The sequence below is a fragment of the Cupressus sempervirens genome, chromosome 7, assembly GCF_028749045.1.
Source record: "Cupressus sempervirens isolate cs-2001-9-10 chromosome 7, ASM2874904v1, whole genome shotgun sequence".
NCBI classification, from domain to species: domain Eukaryota; kingdom Viridiplantae; phylum Streptophyta; class Pinopsida; order Cupressales; family Cupressaceae; genus Cupressus; species Cupressus sempervirens.
The window spans coordinates 893,260,393-893,277,659 of NC_143124.1; the positions used below are offsets into that span (position 1 = coordinate 893,260,393).

General features: G+C 37.3%; 1 protein-coding gene across 2 annotated transcripts in view; it reads left to right on the forward strand.

Moving 5' to 3' along the window:
* Positions 1 to 3,390: 3,390 nt before the first annotated feature.
* The window catches only part of LOC149550371 (sorting nexin 2B-like), a 44,913-nt gene continuing 31,036 nt past the window's right edge, over positions 3,391 to 17,267 (forward strand). The window contains exons 1-5 of one of the 2 annotated variants that reach the window (XM_089793399.1): positions 3,391 to 3,584; positions 3,703 to 3,902; positions 4,319 to 5,543; positions 6,994 to 7,203; positions 7,368 to 7,628. In XM_089793399.1, the coding sequence (XP_089649525.1) occupies positions 4,512 to 5,543; positions 6,994 to 7,203; positions 7,368 to 7,628 (1,503 nt within the window). In that variant the 5' untranslated portion in view covers positions 3,391 to 3,584; positions 3,703 to 3,902; positions 4,319 to 4,511. Of the gene's footprint in view, positions 3,585 to 3,621; positions 3,903 to 4,318; positions 5,544 to 6,993; positions 7,204 to 7,367; positions 7,629 to 17,267 lie in introns of those variants that run through there. The other variant, XM_089793398.1, reaches the window with a different exon arrangement.

The window sequence follows — 17,267 nt, forward strand, 5'->3', positions numbered from 1 at the left end:
CATAGGACTATATTATGATCTATAAGAAGGAGGACCCCTAAGTAAGCTAATTTAGACTTGCCAAAATTTGGGATGTATTAATCAATTATGTAAATTAAATTATGCCATTATCTGGTTTCACTCCTTTTTTCTTTTAGACTTCCTTAGCTTTGGTTAGCTCCTTGGCGGTCTCTTGGTTAAGGCAATTTTGTTAGTTTTGGTTCTAGCTTTAGTTTTCTAATTTGGTCCCTTATAGGTTTCCCATGTTTTCTAATTTTTTCATTTTTGTCTCTGTCTTATTTTCCCAACTTAGCCTTTTTTGGCTCGTAACCGTGTTTGAAGATTTTTCCTTGGGAACTATATAGGTCTCTCCTTTTGCTCTCGGACTTGGTGCTCTATCTAAACAAAGGAGATTATATAATGTAACTATACAGATATTAATGAAATTAAATATTAAGAAATATGATTTGGTGTCTATCTCAAATGAATGAATGAAGTAAATCTCATCTTCACTTATCTTTATGCTCTATTCAAAGTGATTTCTACTGAGTTTAAATGAGGTGACAAAATATTTAGATACTTTTCAATAATTTACAATTTGAGATAATAACTAATATTTACACTGATTGTTTTAATTTAACAAAAACTCTCACTCAAATTAGCATTAACAACAATTGTATAACATAAGGAAGTTCTTCGAAAAATGATGGAAGGCTAGTATATTATCATATTTTCAATCTTTCTCCCACTAGACTTGTACCCTTATTTGACCTCTCTCTAACCAAGTAAATCACCATCCTAACATTAATTGAAGTAATCTTATTCATATTATGACATTATAAATTTGTGCCACTCAAATCATAGGACCAACTCTTGAGGGCAGTTAATTGTGAGGCTTTCCCTTGGGTTGATAACAAGAAACTATGATTCTCCTCAATTTCCTTCAAATGTACACTCTACTATCTAGAAGTTTAGTTCAAAAGATTGTAAAATGAGTAGATTATGACTCTCCCCTATTTTTGACATACTTTCTATGCATAACCAAGAAGACCAAATTAATAAGGTTGTTAAAATAATAAGATAATCGATGCATAACTAATTCCTAAATAGTATATTTCAGATTCTTCTTCATTTGTTGGATAAATCAAATAGTTAAACTACGGTATTAGTTTCAAATTATGGTGACAAAAGCTAGGACTTTTCATACAAGATAAAAGCAACATACATCATCAACCCATTGGAATCTTAGACTGTAAAATGCCTAAGGAATAATGAGGATCAAAACCTAATCCCAAACTTGAGTATTAATCCCTCACTTGGATCAACGCATAACAAGGTATACTTTAAACTCTCTAGAGCATTAGTAGCATTTTATTAGACTTAGCTATTAAACTAGAGATTAAGAACTTCTAGTCACCCAAATATCCTTTACTAGGATTTCCTCTCTCACATCTTATTATGTATTTTAAAAAAATGAACATTAGCTTTCAACAAATATCAAAACTTAAGTTGGGAAATCATGTAAATTATAGCCAGATTTTGTAATAAATTGTCACTTCTATCCTAAATTGTATTCTCAGCCCTATAATAATAGACAACAATAATCTCTATACTTTAATTAAATTTAATAATACAAAGGTATATCAATAAGTTAAGAAAGATACAATTAAATAAACAAAAGAATATCGTTAGACTAACCTTTAAAAAGGGCCCTCTTTATTTAAAGACTAAATCACTAACTCTTTTCTCGAAAATAATCATATCTAACAAATTGAATTTTGAGACTACTAATTTTGAATGAGTATGAAGTTTTGTTGAGAGATGCAGAGTTGCAAGGGAGTGCTTTGAAACCAACACAAATATCTGCAAAAGGCTCTTTACAATGCAAACTTGACTTAAGATTCAAATGATAACTGACTAAACCTAAGAAGCATGTAAAGGAAGGAATGACTTCCTAAGTCCCCAAACATGAAAGGAACAAGTGTCAATAATTATTCCAAACTTAAAAGAACCCAATGTTTGCAAGATACCAACAATGTAATACTTGGGTATGCCCCTTTTATTTATTTTATCTGTATAGGACTACTGTCCCAGGCAAGACTGAAGATTTTTCTTCTTCAATCTTTCCTACTGGTGCCCATTTGAACGAAGAATTTTGTAAAATTTTATTGTTTTAATGAAATTTATATGGCTTTGGCCTTTTACCAACCATAAAAAAATACTGATTTAATTTAATTTAATTTTTGAAAAAAGTTTTAGTTTTCCTTGTCACTTAATGTCTAGCTTTAACAATTCTAATATAACTTATTTGTATGTTAAATGTTTTATTCTAAGCACAGTTATAATGTTAATTATATTTTCACTTTATTTTATAATTTGAATCAATCTAAAATATTTTTGTAATATATAGGCATATAAAGAAGAACATGGGAAAAGAGAGAGGAAGAGATGAAGTAGAGAAAATCAACATGAGATAAAAGAGAAAGTAATGAGAGGGAAAGGAGAGGCGATGCTAGAAAGGAGAGGTGGATAAGAAGAAGATATAGAAAATTAAAATGAGAGAAACAAGAAAGGAATGAGAGAGGTGGGGAAGAACAAATATGTGTGTGTGTGTGTGTGTGTGTGTGAGAGAGAGAGAGAGAGAGAGAGAGAGAGAGAGAGAGAGAGATTCTACCCCCCTTTCTTTCTATTCTCATTTGTCTCTCTCTCCCCTCTTCCTCTCTCCATTTATTCAACTTTTTATATATCTCTATCTCTCCTTCTTCTCTATTTTTATATGTTTACTTCTATCTATTTGTCTTCTACTCCATCTCTCTATCTCCCTTGCTCTCTTTATATATCCTTTTGTTTCTATTTCTGTATCATGCCATTGCACCATCTCTCCTCCTACCTTTTCTCTATATCTCAATAATTTCCTCTCCATCTCCCATATTCTTGTTTTGATCTCCCTCTCTCCCTATCTCTATCTATTTCTATCCTTCTTCTCTTTCTCCCTTTACCTATACCTCCATATCTTTCTATGTATGTCTCTCTTGCATTATTTCTTCATATTTTTTCTTTTATGCCTCCATCTCTATGTTTGCATTACTTTGTCTCTCTCTTAACTTATCTCTCTCTACCTCAAGATATATCACTTTCCATCCCTCCTTTATCCATATTGTAAATATACCATGAATTTATGGATAATAGAACCTCATTATGTTCTTAATAACTTCATTACAAAAACCACTTCATTTATTGTACAAATATTTTTACACATTGTACACTAAAATACCATTGCTAGTAAGAACATCACAATCTATCAATAGATAATATCTCAGTACTTCTCAATAAGCAATAAAAGTAATATAATTACTATATTTATCTTTAAAAAACTTTCCCCATAAATACCTCAATAAAGACTAAATATTTAATTGTATACTAATTTATAAAAATGAATAAAGTCATACTTCCACGATGGCCCCGAGTGAGAAAGCTCCTTTCCCAACAAATGAAGCAACTAATTACTTACTACGGATTTAAAAAAATTCAGGCTAACAGTCAACCTTATCGATAACAGAAAACTTAATAATAATACACTCTCAAACAAAGTTCTGAAAAGATTGGTCAGTATAAATCTATTTTACCTCTGTTTATCACCACGTGCTTTGCAAATGTATTGCTTGATAAAAAACTGATTAAGCACAGAGGGTTTGATATCATTAGTTATATATTTGGCTGCAGATTTTGTCTTAGAGACCAGTGCATGGCCGCGGAAACAAATTCTCATTCAGAATGTCTACAGAACGAGCCCAGATATCTCGAGTTTGGCGAAAATTTGAGCTTTTCCTGGCCTGAATTAGAATATTTGTGCCCTTTTTAAAATTCAAGCTGTGCGAGGTTCGAATCTTCGTGAGGAATACTAGTGAGCCCTAAAATTTAAGGTTCGGGAGTTCATTTTCGATTTTTATCATCCTATTCTCTGGATTGTGTGTGAGAACTCATTATCTTGGGGTTTGGTTTGGAATTTATTTTATTGGAGTATCTGTGTGTTGAATTATGCTTATTGTTTTATTGAAGTTAATGAAGAAGGGATAAATATTAGTTTTATGAAACGGGAGGTGAAGTTGAGATGCTTTCTGCCACAAATTTTGAAGTCATTGAATTACTGAACCTTCAGAATTGTTGTTTAGCCTAATTCCCAGATGAAGTGGATTTCTAGAGCTGTGTATAATTAAAAGGGCATCTGCTTGGAAAAATATGAACTTTTTGACTTTTGCTTGTTCTAATCTTAATCAAGACTTCAATTTCTTTTTTATCTGTATTTTAATATTGTGCAATTATTTCAATCTTTTGCCAGAAATTTGGTGCACAGTAGCGGCAGTCTTGACAAATGTTGTCTATGTTACGCCAGCTCTCCTCTTTACTCAGTCTATTTGAGATTATAGGAAGCTAAATAGAAATTGGTCTCCGAATTGTAAATAACTGTGACACCATAAATTGTAAGTAGGTAATTGTATAATTCTGCCGAATCATCTTACTAACTGAGCAGAATGATGGGCTCTGAGAACGACGAAGCTCAAGAAACTCATTTGTTTACATCGCCGGATGTAATGGAAAGTCTCATTTTAGACCAATCTCCGCAGACATTTATGTCCATTAACAGTGATTACAGGAGTGCAATGACATCTCAGGATGATGTTCATTCATTCCCTCCCGAAGATCCCATGCTTTCAAGCCTAAAGAATTCTAATGGCTTGGATCGTAGAAGTTTCAGGGATGAAGCCTATGTTGAGCCTCCTTCATATGCGGATGTTGTGTTTACTCCTTTCGGGGAAGAGTCTGTTATTGGAAATGGCAACAGCACGAGAGATACGTGTGACTCGTTTTTCTCACAGTTGGACTCATCGAGTTGTTCCGAGTACTTGACAATAACAGTATCTCAACCTCAGAAGGAGCAAGAAATTACGAACACTCTTGTTCCAGGGGGGAACACGTATGTGACTTATTTGATTGTAACTCATACCAATATGTCCGAGTTTGGTGAATCAGTATTTAGTGTCAGACGGAGGTTTCGAGATGTAGTAACACTGGCTGATAGGCTTGCAGAATCCTATAGAGGATTCTTCATTCCTCCCCGTCCTGATAAGAGTGTAGTTGAAAGCCAGGTAATGCAGAAGCAGGAATTCATTGAACAGCGAAGATTAGCACTGGAGAAATATCTTTGCAGATTGGCTGCACACCCATTAATCAAGAAGAGTGATGAGTTGAGGTTGTTTCTCAAGGTTGAAGGAAAGCTAACATTAATCACCACCACAGATATGGCTTCACGAATGCTGGACGGTGCTGTCAACCTACCTCGACAGCTATTTGGAGAAGGTATTCCAACAATTTCTGCTCAGGATGTTGCTCAACCAGCAAAGGGAGGGAGGGATCTCATTCGAATATTCAAGGAATTAAAGCAGTCTGTCACTAATGACTGGGGTGGAGTAAAGCCTCTTTTTGTTGAGGAAGACAAAGAATTTTCAGAAAAGAAAGAAAAATTGCAGGATTTGGAACATGAGCTAATGGATGCATCTCAGCAGGTAGGAAGCTATCCTCGCATAAATTTTCATTTCTTTTATGTATTCATGACTATGACTGTCCTATTTTGTTTACATCATCACAATAGAATCATGGTCATATCCAAATCTTTTTTATGTGTAACAAAGGTAATGTGTTATGAATTCTTGTTGCATTTGCTTTATAGTTGTTATCATGTTTTCTGACAGCTCATCTTTAGATCTGGATAAAGTCAATGTGGGTTTTATTGACACAAATGGTTTCCGTTGCTGTGAAATGTCTACATTTAGTTTATTCCTTCTCTCATTTTTACTGTGGAACTTTACAACTTTACTCGAAGAAGCAATGCCTGATTCAGAAAGCTGTGGCAATTTAAAGATGTCTTCATGATTATTACACTTATTTTCATCCACTGTATTTCTATGTGAACTTGTTCTATTCTTTTCTTGAAAATTTGCAAGATCTTGACTTGCAGAATTCTTAGTGCATGTTGCAAGAGTGAAAACTTGTGTATTTTGTGCCTATTGTTTGGTTTCATGTGTTTAACAACTTCCTTGGTACTGTTACTAATTCATTGCCAATAAGCTTGTTTTCATCAGCTTTGTAGTCTGAGTTATTACGCCATTATTGGCAAAGCCTGTTGCTAACTTTTCTCCGTTTCCCCGACACTTCTTGCTTTTGTCCATTTATAAACATGACTGAACTGTCTGTCTTAAAAGGTAACAAGTTGAAAAATAGCTTGTACAAAAACTATAATTTGTAACTTGATTATTCCTTAGATTTCTCTATACTATTTTTCTTGTGTACAATTTCAATAACTATTTTGAGTTTGTTTAGGAGCTGACTAAACACGTCCATAAAAAGCATGAGCTTGAACAAAAAATTGAAATTTAGATCTTTCCAAACCCTGAGATTTCAGTACATCATTGTACTTATTAGCTAGTTTGCCTTTGCCTAGCAGCTGACTAAAGTAATTGACAAATATACCAAGCTCTAAAAGCAGAAACATTAGTGAAATATATGCATGAAATTTGTGAACAAAATACTAATAATTAGTTATGCAAAATGAACAAAACTAATTTATGATTTTCTGGTTTTATGATTGTAAGTCAAGTCATTTTTGACTAAATTCTACACTTGATGAGTGCATATGATCATTCCTGAAGAAAATTTATACATTTGTTTTGTATGAGGTTGTTAGCGATAAATATTAAATTGTCAAACTGCAAATGCTCATATTGTCCAAAGTAGGTCTATTACAGTCTTTTGCTATAGGAAAAAGAGTGGGACTAACACATTTCAGACAGGCTTTTTAACTACCTTTTAAAAAGGTTTGTTCTTGTAACAACATTATGCTTTTTTGTATTGCATGGGATTCAGTAGACTGGGATATATGTAGTCTACTTGTGAGTTGCTCTAAGCTTTGACTTATTGATATAAAACCAATTTTTTTTGTTGTTGTCATATGTGCAGGCTGAGATATTTGTAAAAGCTCAGCAGGAGATTGGAGAAACAATGGGAGAACTTGGTCTAGCCTTCATCAAACTTTCAAAGTTTGAAACTGAGGAGGCTACTTTTAATGCACAGAGAATTCGCGCTGCAGATTGCAAACGTGTGGCCACTGCTGCCGTGAAAGCAAGCCGATTTTATCGAGAGGCAAATGCACAATCAGTTAAACACTTGGTATTTGCTTCTATGACTACCCTGTTATTATTTCATTATTTAACCAATGTAGACTGTAGCCTCTTGAGCATTCAAAATTAGTTTCCTTTCTGAAAGCACCGATGCTTCTTCTTTGTTGCTATTCCAAAGATGCAATGACTTTGAAAATTGCATTTTCACTTCAGGATAAGCTGCACGAGTACCTCAGCTTGATGCAGGCTGTACACACAGCATTCTCGGACAGATCAAATGCTTTATTGACTGTACAAACTCTCTTATCTGACCTTACTTCAATGAATGCCCGAGCTGAAAAGTTGGCTGTTGCTTCCTCAAGAATCTTTGGAGGTGATAAAACTAGGAATCGTAAGATAGAAGAACTAAAGGACACAATAAAAGTAACAGAAGAGGCGCGAGACTGTGCGGTGAAGGAATATGAGCGCATCAAGGTTTTTCTGTTTCATCATAAATGCCCTTTTGTCACATAGTGCATATATTTAATTGTTTTAATCTTTTGAGCTTTCGCATGTTAATGTTTTTTGATTCAACAGAAAAGACAAAACTAGGTTGAGAGATCCAAGGAAATTGGTAATTTATAAAAAAATATATTTATAGGTTTGCCTCTCTCTTGAAACTCTGAAGCTGGGATTAGAAGTAAATCAATAAATGGCGGCATGTATGTTGGAACTAGTGCAGGGAATGATGAAATACTAATGCATAATGCATTAAAATTTCCTTCTTAGATCTATATATATATATATATATTTCTTGGCGAAACTTTATATTTATATTAATAGTAAAACTGGCTCAAAAAAGCTCCCCGAGAAAAGAACCAGAAAGAAAAACTCCGGCCATTGCCAAGTACAAATGGATGCTGAACATCCCAAAGTAGCAGATTATATCCCCCAGCCTAAAACCCAAATAACAATTTGGATTGAAGAGACCCCATTCCAAGAACTAAAATCCAGCCCATTAAGGAAAAATACAAGTTTAACAATACAATACAATGGCATTAAAGATCCAATCTCAAATAATATGATATAAATGTCAAAGTAAACTCAAACCGCTGAAATAAACAATTCGCGAGGGGAAGACAAAAACTGCCAATATTGCCTTGAAAGTCATTATCCATGATGTAGAATATGAGGACAGCAAAAAATCATAAGTAGAATAACCAGTCCAGTCCGTAACCCTGAACTAAAAATAACACAAAAAAACTCCAAGAGACCGGTGAGATCAAAATAGCAGCATATAAGAAAAATTATGAATAGAGCATTAAATATCAAAACTTTCCATTGAAAGTAAATGAAGGCTGACTTAACATAACAGGATGCAAAATCAGAAACAAATATAAACTACTTGTAATGCCCATTCAAATTACAATAAAAACTCATCCAAATGAAAGAAAATGCAGATAGATCATTAAGAAACCATAAGTCAACCTGAATCAAAAAATGAAGTAACTGAAAGGGGTTTATGGGTGTTCCATTGCATATGCAAACGTGTTCTCCAAAATGAGATCACACACATAAACATAGAGAAAAAGTAAAAGACAATGACTAAAACGAGGACACAAAGATGTCCATAAGATCTTCCAAATTACCATATACGAAGGCCTTCAGTGGAGTGGAGGGCACATTCAAGTAGGATTCCCACTCGGAGTCCGATACAGAAACAGGAGGGAAGAAAGTCTTATGCAACCAGGAATGCTCCACAAATTACAGGATGGCACCATCTGAACAGCTAAATGCCCCAAAGCATCCTCAAACTCATCCTTTTGAAGAACATTCACCAGGGGCACTAAATTAAACCACTTCACAAGACAACTCAATGGGTTTGATAATCATGAAGAGGCAACCAAAATAAACGAAGTAGAGATATCGTGCAGATCTGCCACGCCATTAGAATGCCCAAGGAAAAAAGAGATTTTGCCGCAACACACTAACCCACGGATGCAATATGTGGTAGATTAATGACACATCATAACTTTGAACACTACCATATAAGCCCGATATTAATGAAAGATCAAAGAACATGAAATCAAATAAGCCTCTTACAAGAATCCAAGACTAAAAAGTGCACAAGGGAAATAAAATAATTTTCCTAACAAAGCTTAAAAGACCAATACTAAACAACATAGAAAATGGGACGTGTAATGCCTTGCCCGGAGATCCTTGGAACAAGGATAAATAAAAGCTAATATATATATATATATATATTTAAAACATGGAATTAAATAACATCAATATGCAACCGATCATAAGATCGCAATGAAAGACTTAACCAACCAATCCAGGCTTCCAACGAATCTCCAAGCGACACTAAAACCAAAAACGACAATGCTATTGAGGTTATCAATCACAAACGAACCTGGAAGACCCACTAGAGTTCAAGAACTCCATAAAGGGTAGCCAAGTCACCTCTCAAAAAGTTCCAGTCAAGTGAAAAAGTGCCCGCTGGTCGCCCGAGCAAGTTTTCTTACAGACCCATGCGATACTTTGCACTATAGCCATGCGATATTTCTCACAATAGCCAGGCGATATTTTAATACAGCCATGTGATACTTGTCCTGTATCTTACGAGATATCTCACCACTACTGTGCAACACTATTAGGGGTCACGCAATAGAGTTGGCTATAGTCGTGTGATACTCTTCCACTCAACATTGCTGTGTGATACTTTCTAGTATTGTACGACATTTCTCCTTAAGGCGTGCGATATTTTATCAATATCGCCCAATGCTGAAGCACTGTCACCCAGGAATACAAGGAAACATTCCGAGGAAAAGAATAGAGTTAGAACCTCCACACCAGGGATTATTTGATCCAGAAACTCGAGGCAAGGACACTCGAAAGCATGAAACACCAGACGGAAACACAACTATCCATCTAAACCATAGTAGCATAAGAAAACATGCGGAAAGCAACATCACAATGGACATAAACAACTAAACTCGTGCATGGTTCCTCCCAACTGTAATAGCTTCATGAGACCTCAAAGGCCCTAGCCATCCCCCGCGCGTACCATCCCAAATTGCCAACTAGATAGTTAGAGTTGTCTTATGAGGGCATCACTACTACAACGTAATAACATCACAAACCAAGAGGATCTAACATGCTAATCCAACAAAGCATAGATACTCCAACTAATAGTGAATCACATCATCTAACCATATGCTAAAACATCATAATAAAGGAATGCATCAATGAAACTAACATCATCTAAACATGATATCCAAGCATTCCAATTAAAGCATAATTCACAAGGAAACATACCTCAAAAACCCTGATAAACCAAGTGAAACATCAAGCATCGGTCGCAAATGGAAATAGACCATCTCTGTACATCGGTCCGGAGCAGTGGTATAGATAGCTACGTCTCCCAATCACATGGAACCTGTAGGCCCACTCCCACTGTGCTAATGGAGATAGTGATCCAACCACAAACGCACATAAAGCAAACATTCATGGCTAACACTCATGCCAGACAGTAAAGAGGACTACAACCAAGATCATGAGACAATGCAAGTACAATAGGTCTTGGTCAAACACTCTATGGGTCAACTATGTAGGGACTCTAGTGTAGTGTAAGTTGCTTGGCATTGGAAAGCTCAAGCTAAAATTGATGCGGAATGAATCCCTCAGGAAACCATCACACCGGCGTGGAACGAATCCCTTGGGAAAATCATGCCATGCCTTTGGAGACACCGTACAGGCATTCACTTATCTAAGTTATGTTTTATTACCCATTTATTAATTTAGTTATCACTTGTTAGAACTTCCTCATGTTACCTTGTCGGGAAACAACCGGGATAACCAGAGAAGCCACTCCACATGCCTACCCTACATACCCATGCTCATATCACAATGAGTGCTCAAAGGCAATGCAAGTTCCCAACCCAACCCTAAATGAAACAATCCCTCAACCGGCCTATATCTGGGAGTTTGGGTCTCGCAAGATCTCGTCAAACACACGCCCACGTGCTCGTGTGTGGGCACAACCAACTATACGAAATAATCAAGACTATACAAGGGTTGAATGAGAATAAGAGACACAAGTGACAAATCACTCAACATAATACAAGATCGGGAGTACAGATGTAGCACGCATCCCAATGCAACATAAAAGTGCAATGGTGGTCGGATTGACATCCTACGAATAATCTACATCCACGACCAACACCATGCCAAGAAAACTCAAGAAAACTGGGGGATACACAAATCGAGGTGAAAACCTCCAAAATCCCAACGTTGACGAAAATAAAAAATAAAACCCATTCAACCCAAGGATGAATGAGCCAAAAAAATTCAATAAAAAATTGGTTAGAACACTGTATGCAAAAACGACCAACATAATGGTGCGAAACCCCAAACCCCCATCATGAAAATCAGGGAAATGCTCCCAACTGGGTAGAGCTAGCACTCAGAATACGGAGGGGAACACTAGTTCTCAACCTCCTAATAAACAACTACCAAAAATGGAAGCAGAAACGGAGCTGAAACAGGGAAACAGGAGAGCCCTACTTGACAACCAAAAGGGAAAAAATGAGATTTTGAACAATAAAATAAATATCACGCAAAAGCTGCTGAGAATACAGCAATCCAAGGTCTCCTTGAGCTGGATCCAATGAGACCGATCTTGTTATGAACCCACGCCTGTAGCTCCTACAACGAACATAAACGCAATCCTACAGAAGAGGATTTAGAAATTGCTCTCAAATTTCTTATTTTAAAAAGTGAGAAGTTAGGAATAAAATTCCTTTTTGGATACTTATTCACGTTTCAAGTGAATAAAGGATTAGGGTAAATAACCAGGTCACCTAGTTAAACCAAATGAAAACACGCTATTCCAAGTAATTGAAATTCATCTATGACAAAGCTATTGGGAATTAAATTAAATAAAATAAGGCCCGAAATTCCCTTAAACCAAAATCAAAGAATTCCTTAATAACTTTCGCGACAAATGCGAACCTCCTAATGCACGAACACATTCACAAGTCTAATCACATAATACAAATGAGTCCAGATTTATTAAATCACTGGAGGGTTTAATTTAAACAATTAAATAGGATACGTCGACCATACAGGGACGACATTGGTTAGATATGAACAACTGAATCACTAACTCCATGTGCCACTGCCAGGGACATAAATCCTACACACTAAAACACACGATCAAGTGCAATTGCATATAGTAACATAGCCGAATCAATAAATGCATTAAATGACTTTTTAACCATTTATTTAATTATGCTGAAATAATCCATTTACATCACTCACTTTCGCATAAAGCATCACAAAGCAAGAATGAAGTAAATAATTATAGCATCAAATCCAACATATAAACGTAATCAGAGGATATGTCCAAATACTAGATAACCAGATATCATCATAAAACATACTGTCATCTCAAAAAGGCATTATCATGCAAATATGATCAATTGAACAACATAGTAATCTAACATCTATGATACTGGAAATCAAAATATTAACATCTGACCATTAAGTCATCTCAAATGTAAAATAACATGGAGTATCAAAGTATCTCGCAAACCAAAACTAGATCTAGGCACAAAATGCAAACACAGGAGGCACTACAGGACGAGGAAGCACATATTAATGGGCTTGAATACTTTATGATGTGATGATATCCAAAAGAGTCGGGTAGAGGTGAGGGTAGAACAGGGTAATTGAGGCCTCAATAATAATATCATCCGCTCCTAAATTTGCCAAACCATCCACAAGTGAGTTCCCTTCGGGATATGTATGAGATATATAGCACTCAGGAATGCTATCCAGAATAGGCCAGATTTGTTGAAGAACATAATGAATTGACCAATGTGATATACAACGATTGATACACGCATTGATGGTAATTGCGGAATCACCCTCAATATGGAGAGGTGAAAGTTTCAAAGATTTAACTAGTACTAATCCATTGAGAAGGGCTAAAGCTTCAGCCATATTGTTTGTGCTTGATTGAATAGGGGATGCCTTGACTGCTAAAATCATCCCTTTATGATCCCTAATAACCATACCTATCCCAGATTTTCCTAGGTTCCCTCGGGAAGCTCCATCAAAATTTAGCTTAAACCGACCAATTACTGGAGGGATCCATTGAATGCTGGACCTATTTGAAGTAACCCTAGATGGACTTAATGTTGTAGGTAGACAGGGAAACAAGAGACCTTTCCATTGTGCAATTAAATTAATCTGACGGTGTCAAAACATGATGACTTGTGAACTTATGAACATTAGCATTAACCAATTCAATAATGCTCTTCTCAAGAAGATTGAGCACATTGTTTATATTGTAGGCAACTTTTCTGAAAATTCTCCTATTCCTCTCCCACCAAATAGCCCTGACAACTGAAGCAGGAATGCATTTCCATAAAGAGGAGAACATTGATTTTGGAAGAGGGGTTGGCCAGGACTGAAACAAATCTCAAAGAGAATTTGGTAAGGGCATAGGGAAGCTGAGTTTATTAAGCACAAACTGCCAACATGTCTGAGCAAATTCACAACTTAGAAGGAGATGATCAACAGATTCTAATTCTTTGTGACATAAGACACACTGAAAAGCAGCTGCAATATTAAGTGTTTGCAATCTATCACTAGATGATAAGTAGGAGATGATTTCCACAGCTAGTCAAATTGTGATGTGAATATCAGGATTTAACTGTGTGATTTTGAGTCAAACTCGATGACCCATGTTTCATGAGTAGTGATTCAACATGAATCCATCTCTCATGAGAATAAATGGAACACTTAGCACTCATTGGATCTAGGTGATGCTCACAGGGGTGAAGCACCGGGATCAATTGATGAGCTTAAGGGGCTTTCTAATGAATGGTTCATAAGGCACAACACTTGGTGAAGGTTTTGCAAATGGGGTTGCAAGCTTTGGGTTTAACTGTGGAGGAAACTCTGTAGTTAAGCGCGCTCAGGCTGGAGTAGTACTGGGATGGGTGACCTCCCGGGAAGTCCCGGTGCTTCACCCCTGTGAGCATCACCTAGATCCAATGAGTGCTAAGTGTTCCATTTATTCTCATGAGAGATGGATTCATGTTGAATCACTACTCATGAAACATGGGTCATCGAGTTTGACTCAAAATCACACAGTTAAATCCTGATATTCACATCACAATTTGACTAGCTGTGGAAATCATCTCCTACTTATCAATTGATGAGCTTAAGGGGCTTTCTAATGAATGGTTCATAAGGCACAACACTTGGTGAAGGTTTTGCAAATGGGGTTGCAAGCTTTGGGTTTAACTGTGGAGGAAACTCTGTAGTTAAGCGCGCTCAGGCTGGAGTAGTACTGGGATGGGTGACCTCCCGGGAAGTCCCGGTGCTTCACCCCTGTGAGCATCACCTAGATCCAATGAGTGCTAAGTGTTCCATTTATTCTCATGAGAGATGGATTCATGTTGAATCACTACTCATGAAACATGGGTCATCGAGTTTGACTCAAAATCACACAGTTAAATCCTGATATTCACATCACAATTTGACTAGCTGTGGAAATCATCTCCTACTTATCAATTGATGAGCTTAAGGGGCTTTCTAATGAATGGTTCATAAGGCACAACACTTGGTGAAGGTTTTGCAAATGGGGTTGCAAGCTTTGGGTTTAACTGTGGAGGAAACTCTGTAGTTAAGCGCGCTCAGGCTGGAGTAGTACTGGGATGGGTGACCTCCCGGGAAGTCCCGGTGCTTCACCCCTGTGAGCATCACCTAGATCCAATGAGTGCTAAGTGTTCCATTTATTCTCATGAGAGATGGATTCATGTTGAATCACTACTCATGAAACATGGGTCATCGAGTTTGACTCAAAATCACACAGTTAAATCCTGATATTCACATCACAATTTGACTAGCTGTGGAAATCATCTCCTACTTATCAATTGATGAGCTTAAGGGGCTTTCTAATGAATGGTTCATAAGGCACAACACTTGGTGAAGGTTTTGCAAATGGGGTTGCAAGCTTTGGGTTTAACTGTGGAGGAAACTCTGTAGTTAAGCGCGCTCAGGCTGGAGTAGTACTGGGATGGGTGACCTCCCGGGAAGTCCCGGTGCTTCACCCCTGTGAGCATCACCTAGATCCAATGAGTGCTAAGTGTTCCATTTATTCTCATGAGAGATGGATTCATGTTGAATCACTACTCATGAAACATGGGTCATCGAGTTTGACTCAAAATCACACAGTTAAATCCTGATATTCACATCACAATTTGACTAGCTGTGGAAATCATCTCCTACTTATCAATTGATGAGCTTAAGGGGCTTTCTAATGAATGGTTCATAAGGCACAACACTTGGTGAAGGTTTTGCAAATGGGGTTGCAAGCTTTGGGTTTAACTGTGGAGGAAACTCTGTAGTTAAGCGCGCTCAGGCTGGAGTAGTACTGGGATGGGTGACCTCCCGGGAAGTCCCGGTGCTTCACCCCTGTGAGCATCACCTAGATCCAATGAGTGCTAAGTGTTCCATTTATTCTCATGAGAGATGGATTCATGTTGAATCACTACTCATGAAACATGGGTCATCGAGTTTGACTCAAAATCACACAGTTAAATCCTGATATTCACATCACAATTTGACTAGCTGTGGAAATCATCTCCTACTTATCAATTGATGAGCTTAAGGGGCTTTCTAATGAATGGTTCATAAGGCACAACACTTGGTGAAGGTTTTGCAAATGGGGTTGCAAGCTTTGGGTTTAACTGTGGAGGAAACTCTGTAGTTAAGCGCGCTCAGGCTGGAGTAGTACTGGGATGGGTGACCTCCCGGGAAGTCCCGGTGCTTCACCCCTGTGAGCATCACCTAGATCCAATGAGTGCTAAGTGTTCCATTTATTCTCATGAGAGATGGATTCATGTTGAATCACTACTCATGAAACATGGGTCATCGAGTTTGACTCAAAATCACACAGTTAAATCCTGATATTCACATCACAATTTGACTAGCTGTGGAAATCATCTCCTACTTATCAATTGATGAGCTTAAGGGGCTTTCTAATGAATGGTTCATAAGGCACAACACTTGGTGAAGGTTTTGCAAATGGGGTTGCAAGCTTTGGGTTTAACTGTGGAGGAAACTCTGTAGTTAAGCGCGCTCAGGCTGGAGTAGTACTGGGATGGGTGACCTCCCGGGAAGTCCCGGTGCTTCACCCCTGTGAGCATCACCTAGATCCAATGAGTGCTAAGTGTTCCATTTATTCTCATGAGAGATGGATTCATGTTGAATCACTACTCATGAAACATGGGTCATCGAGTTTGACTCAAAATCACACAGTTAAATCCTGATATTCACATCACAATTTGACTAGCTGTGGAAATCATCTCCTACTTATCAATTGATGAGCTTAAGGGGCTTTCTAATGAATGGTTCATAAGGCACAACACTTGGTGAAGGTTTTGCAAATGGGGTTGCAAGCTTTGGGTTTAACTGTGGAGGAAACTCTGTAGTTAAGCGCGCTCAGGCTGGAGTAGTACTGGGATGGGTGACCTCCCGGGAAGTCCCGGTGCTTCACCCCTGTGAGCATCACCTAGATCCAATGAGTGCTAAGTGTTCCATTTATTCTCATGAGAGATGGATTCATGTTGAATCACTACTCATGAAACATGGGTCATCGAGTTTGACTCAAAATCACACAGTTAAATCCTGATATTCACATCACAATTTGACTAGCTGTGGAAATCATCTCCTACTTATCAATTGATGAGCTTAAGGGGCTTTCTAATGAATGGTTCATAAGGCACAACACTTGGTGAAGGTTTTGCAAATGGGGTTGCAAGCTTTGGGTTTAACTGTGGAGGAAACTCTGTAGTTAAGCGCGCTCAGGCTGGAGTAGTACTGGGATGGGTGACCTCCCGGGAAGTCCCGGTGCTTCACCCCTGTGAGCATCACCTAGATCCAATGAGTGCTAAGTGTTCCATTTATTCTCATGAGAGATGGATTCATGTTGAATCACTACTCATGAAACATGGGTCATCGAGTTTGACTCAAAATCACACAGTTAAATCCTGATATTCACATCACAATTTGACTAGCTGTGGAAATCATCTCCTACTTATCAATTGATGAGCT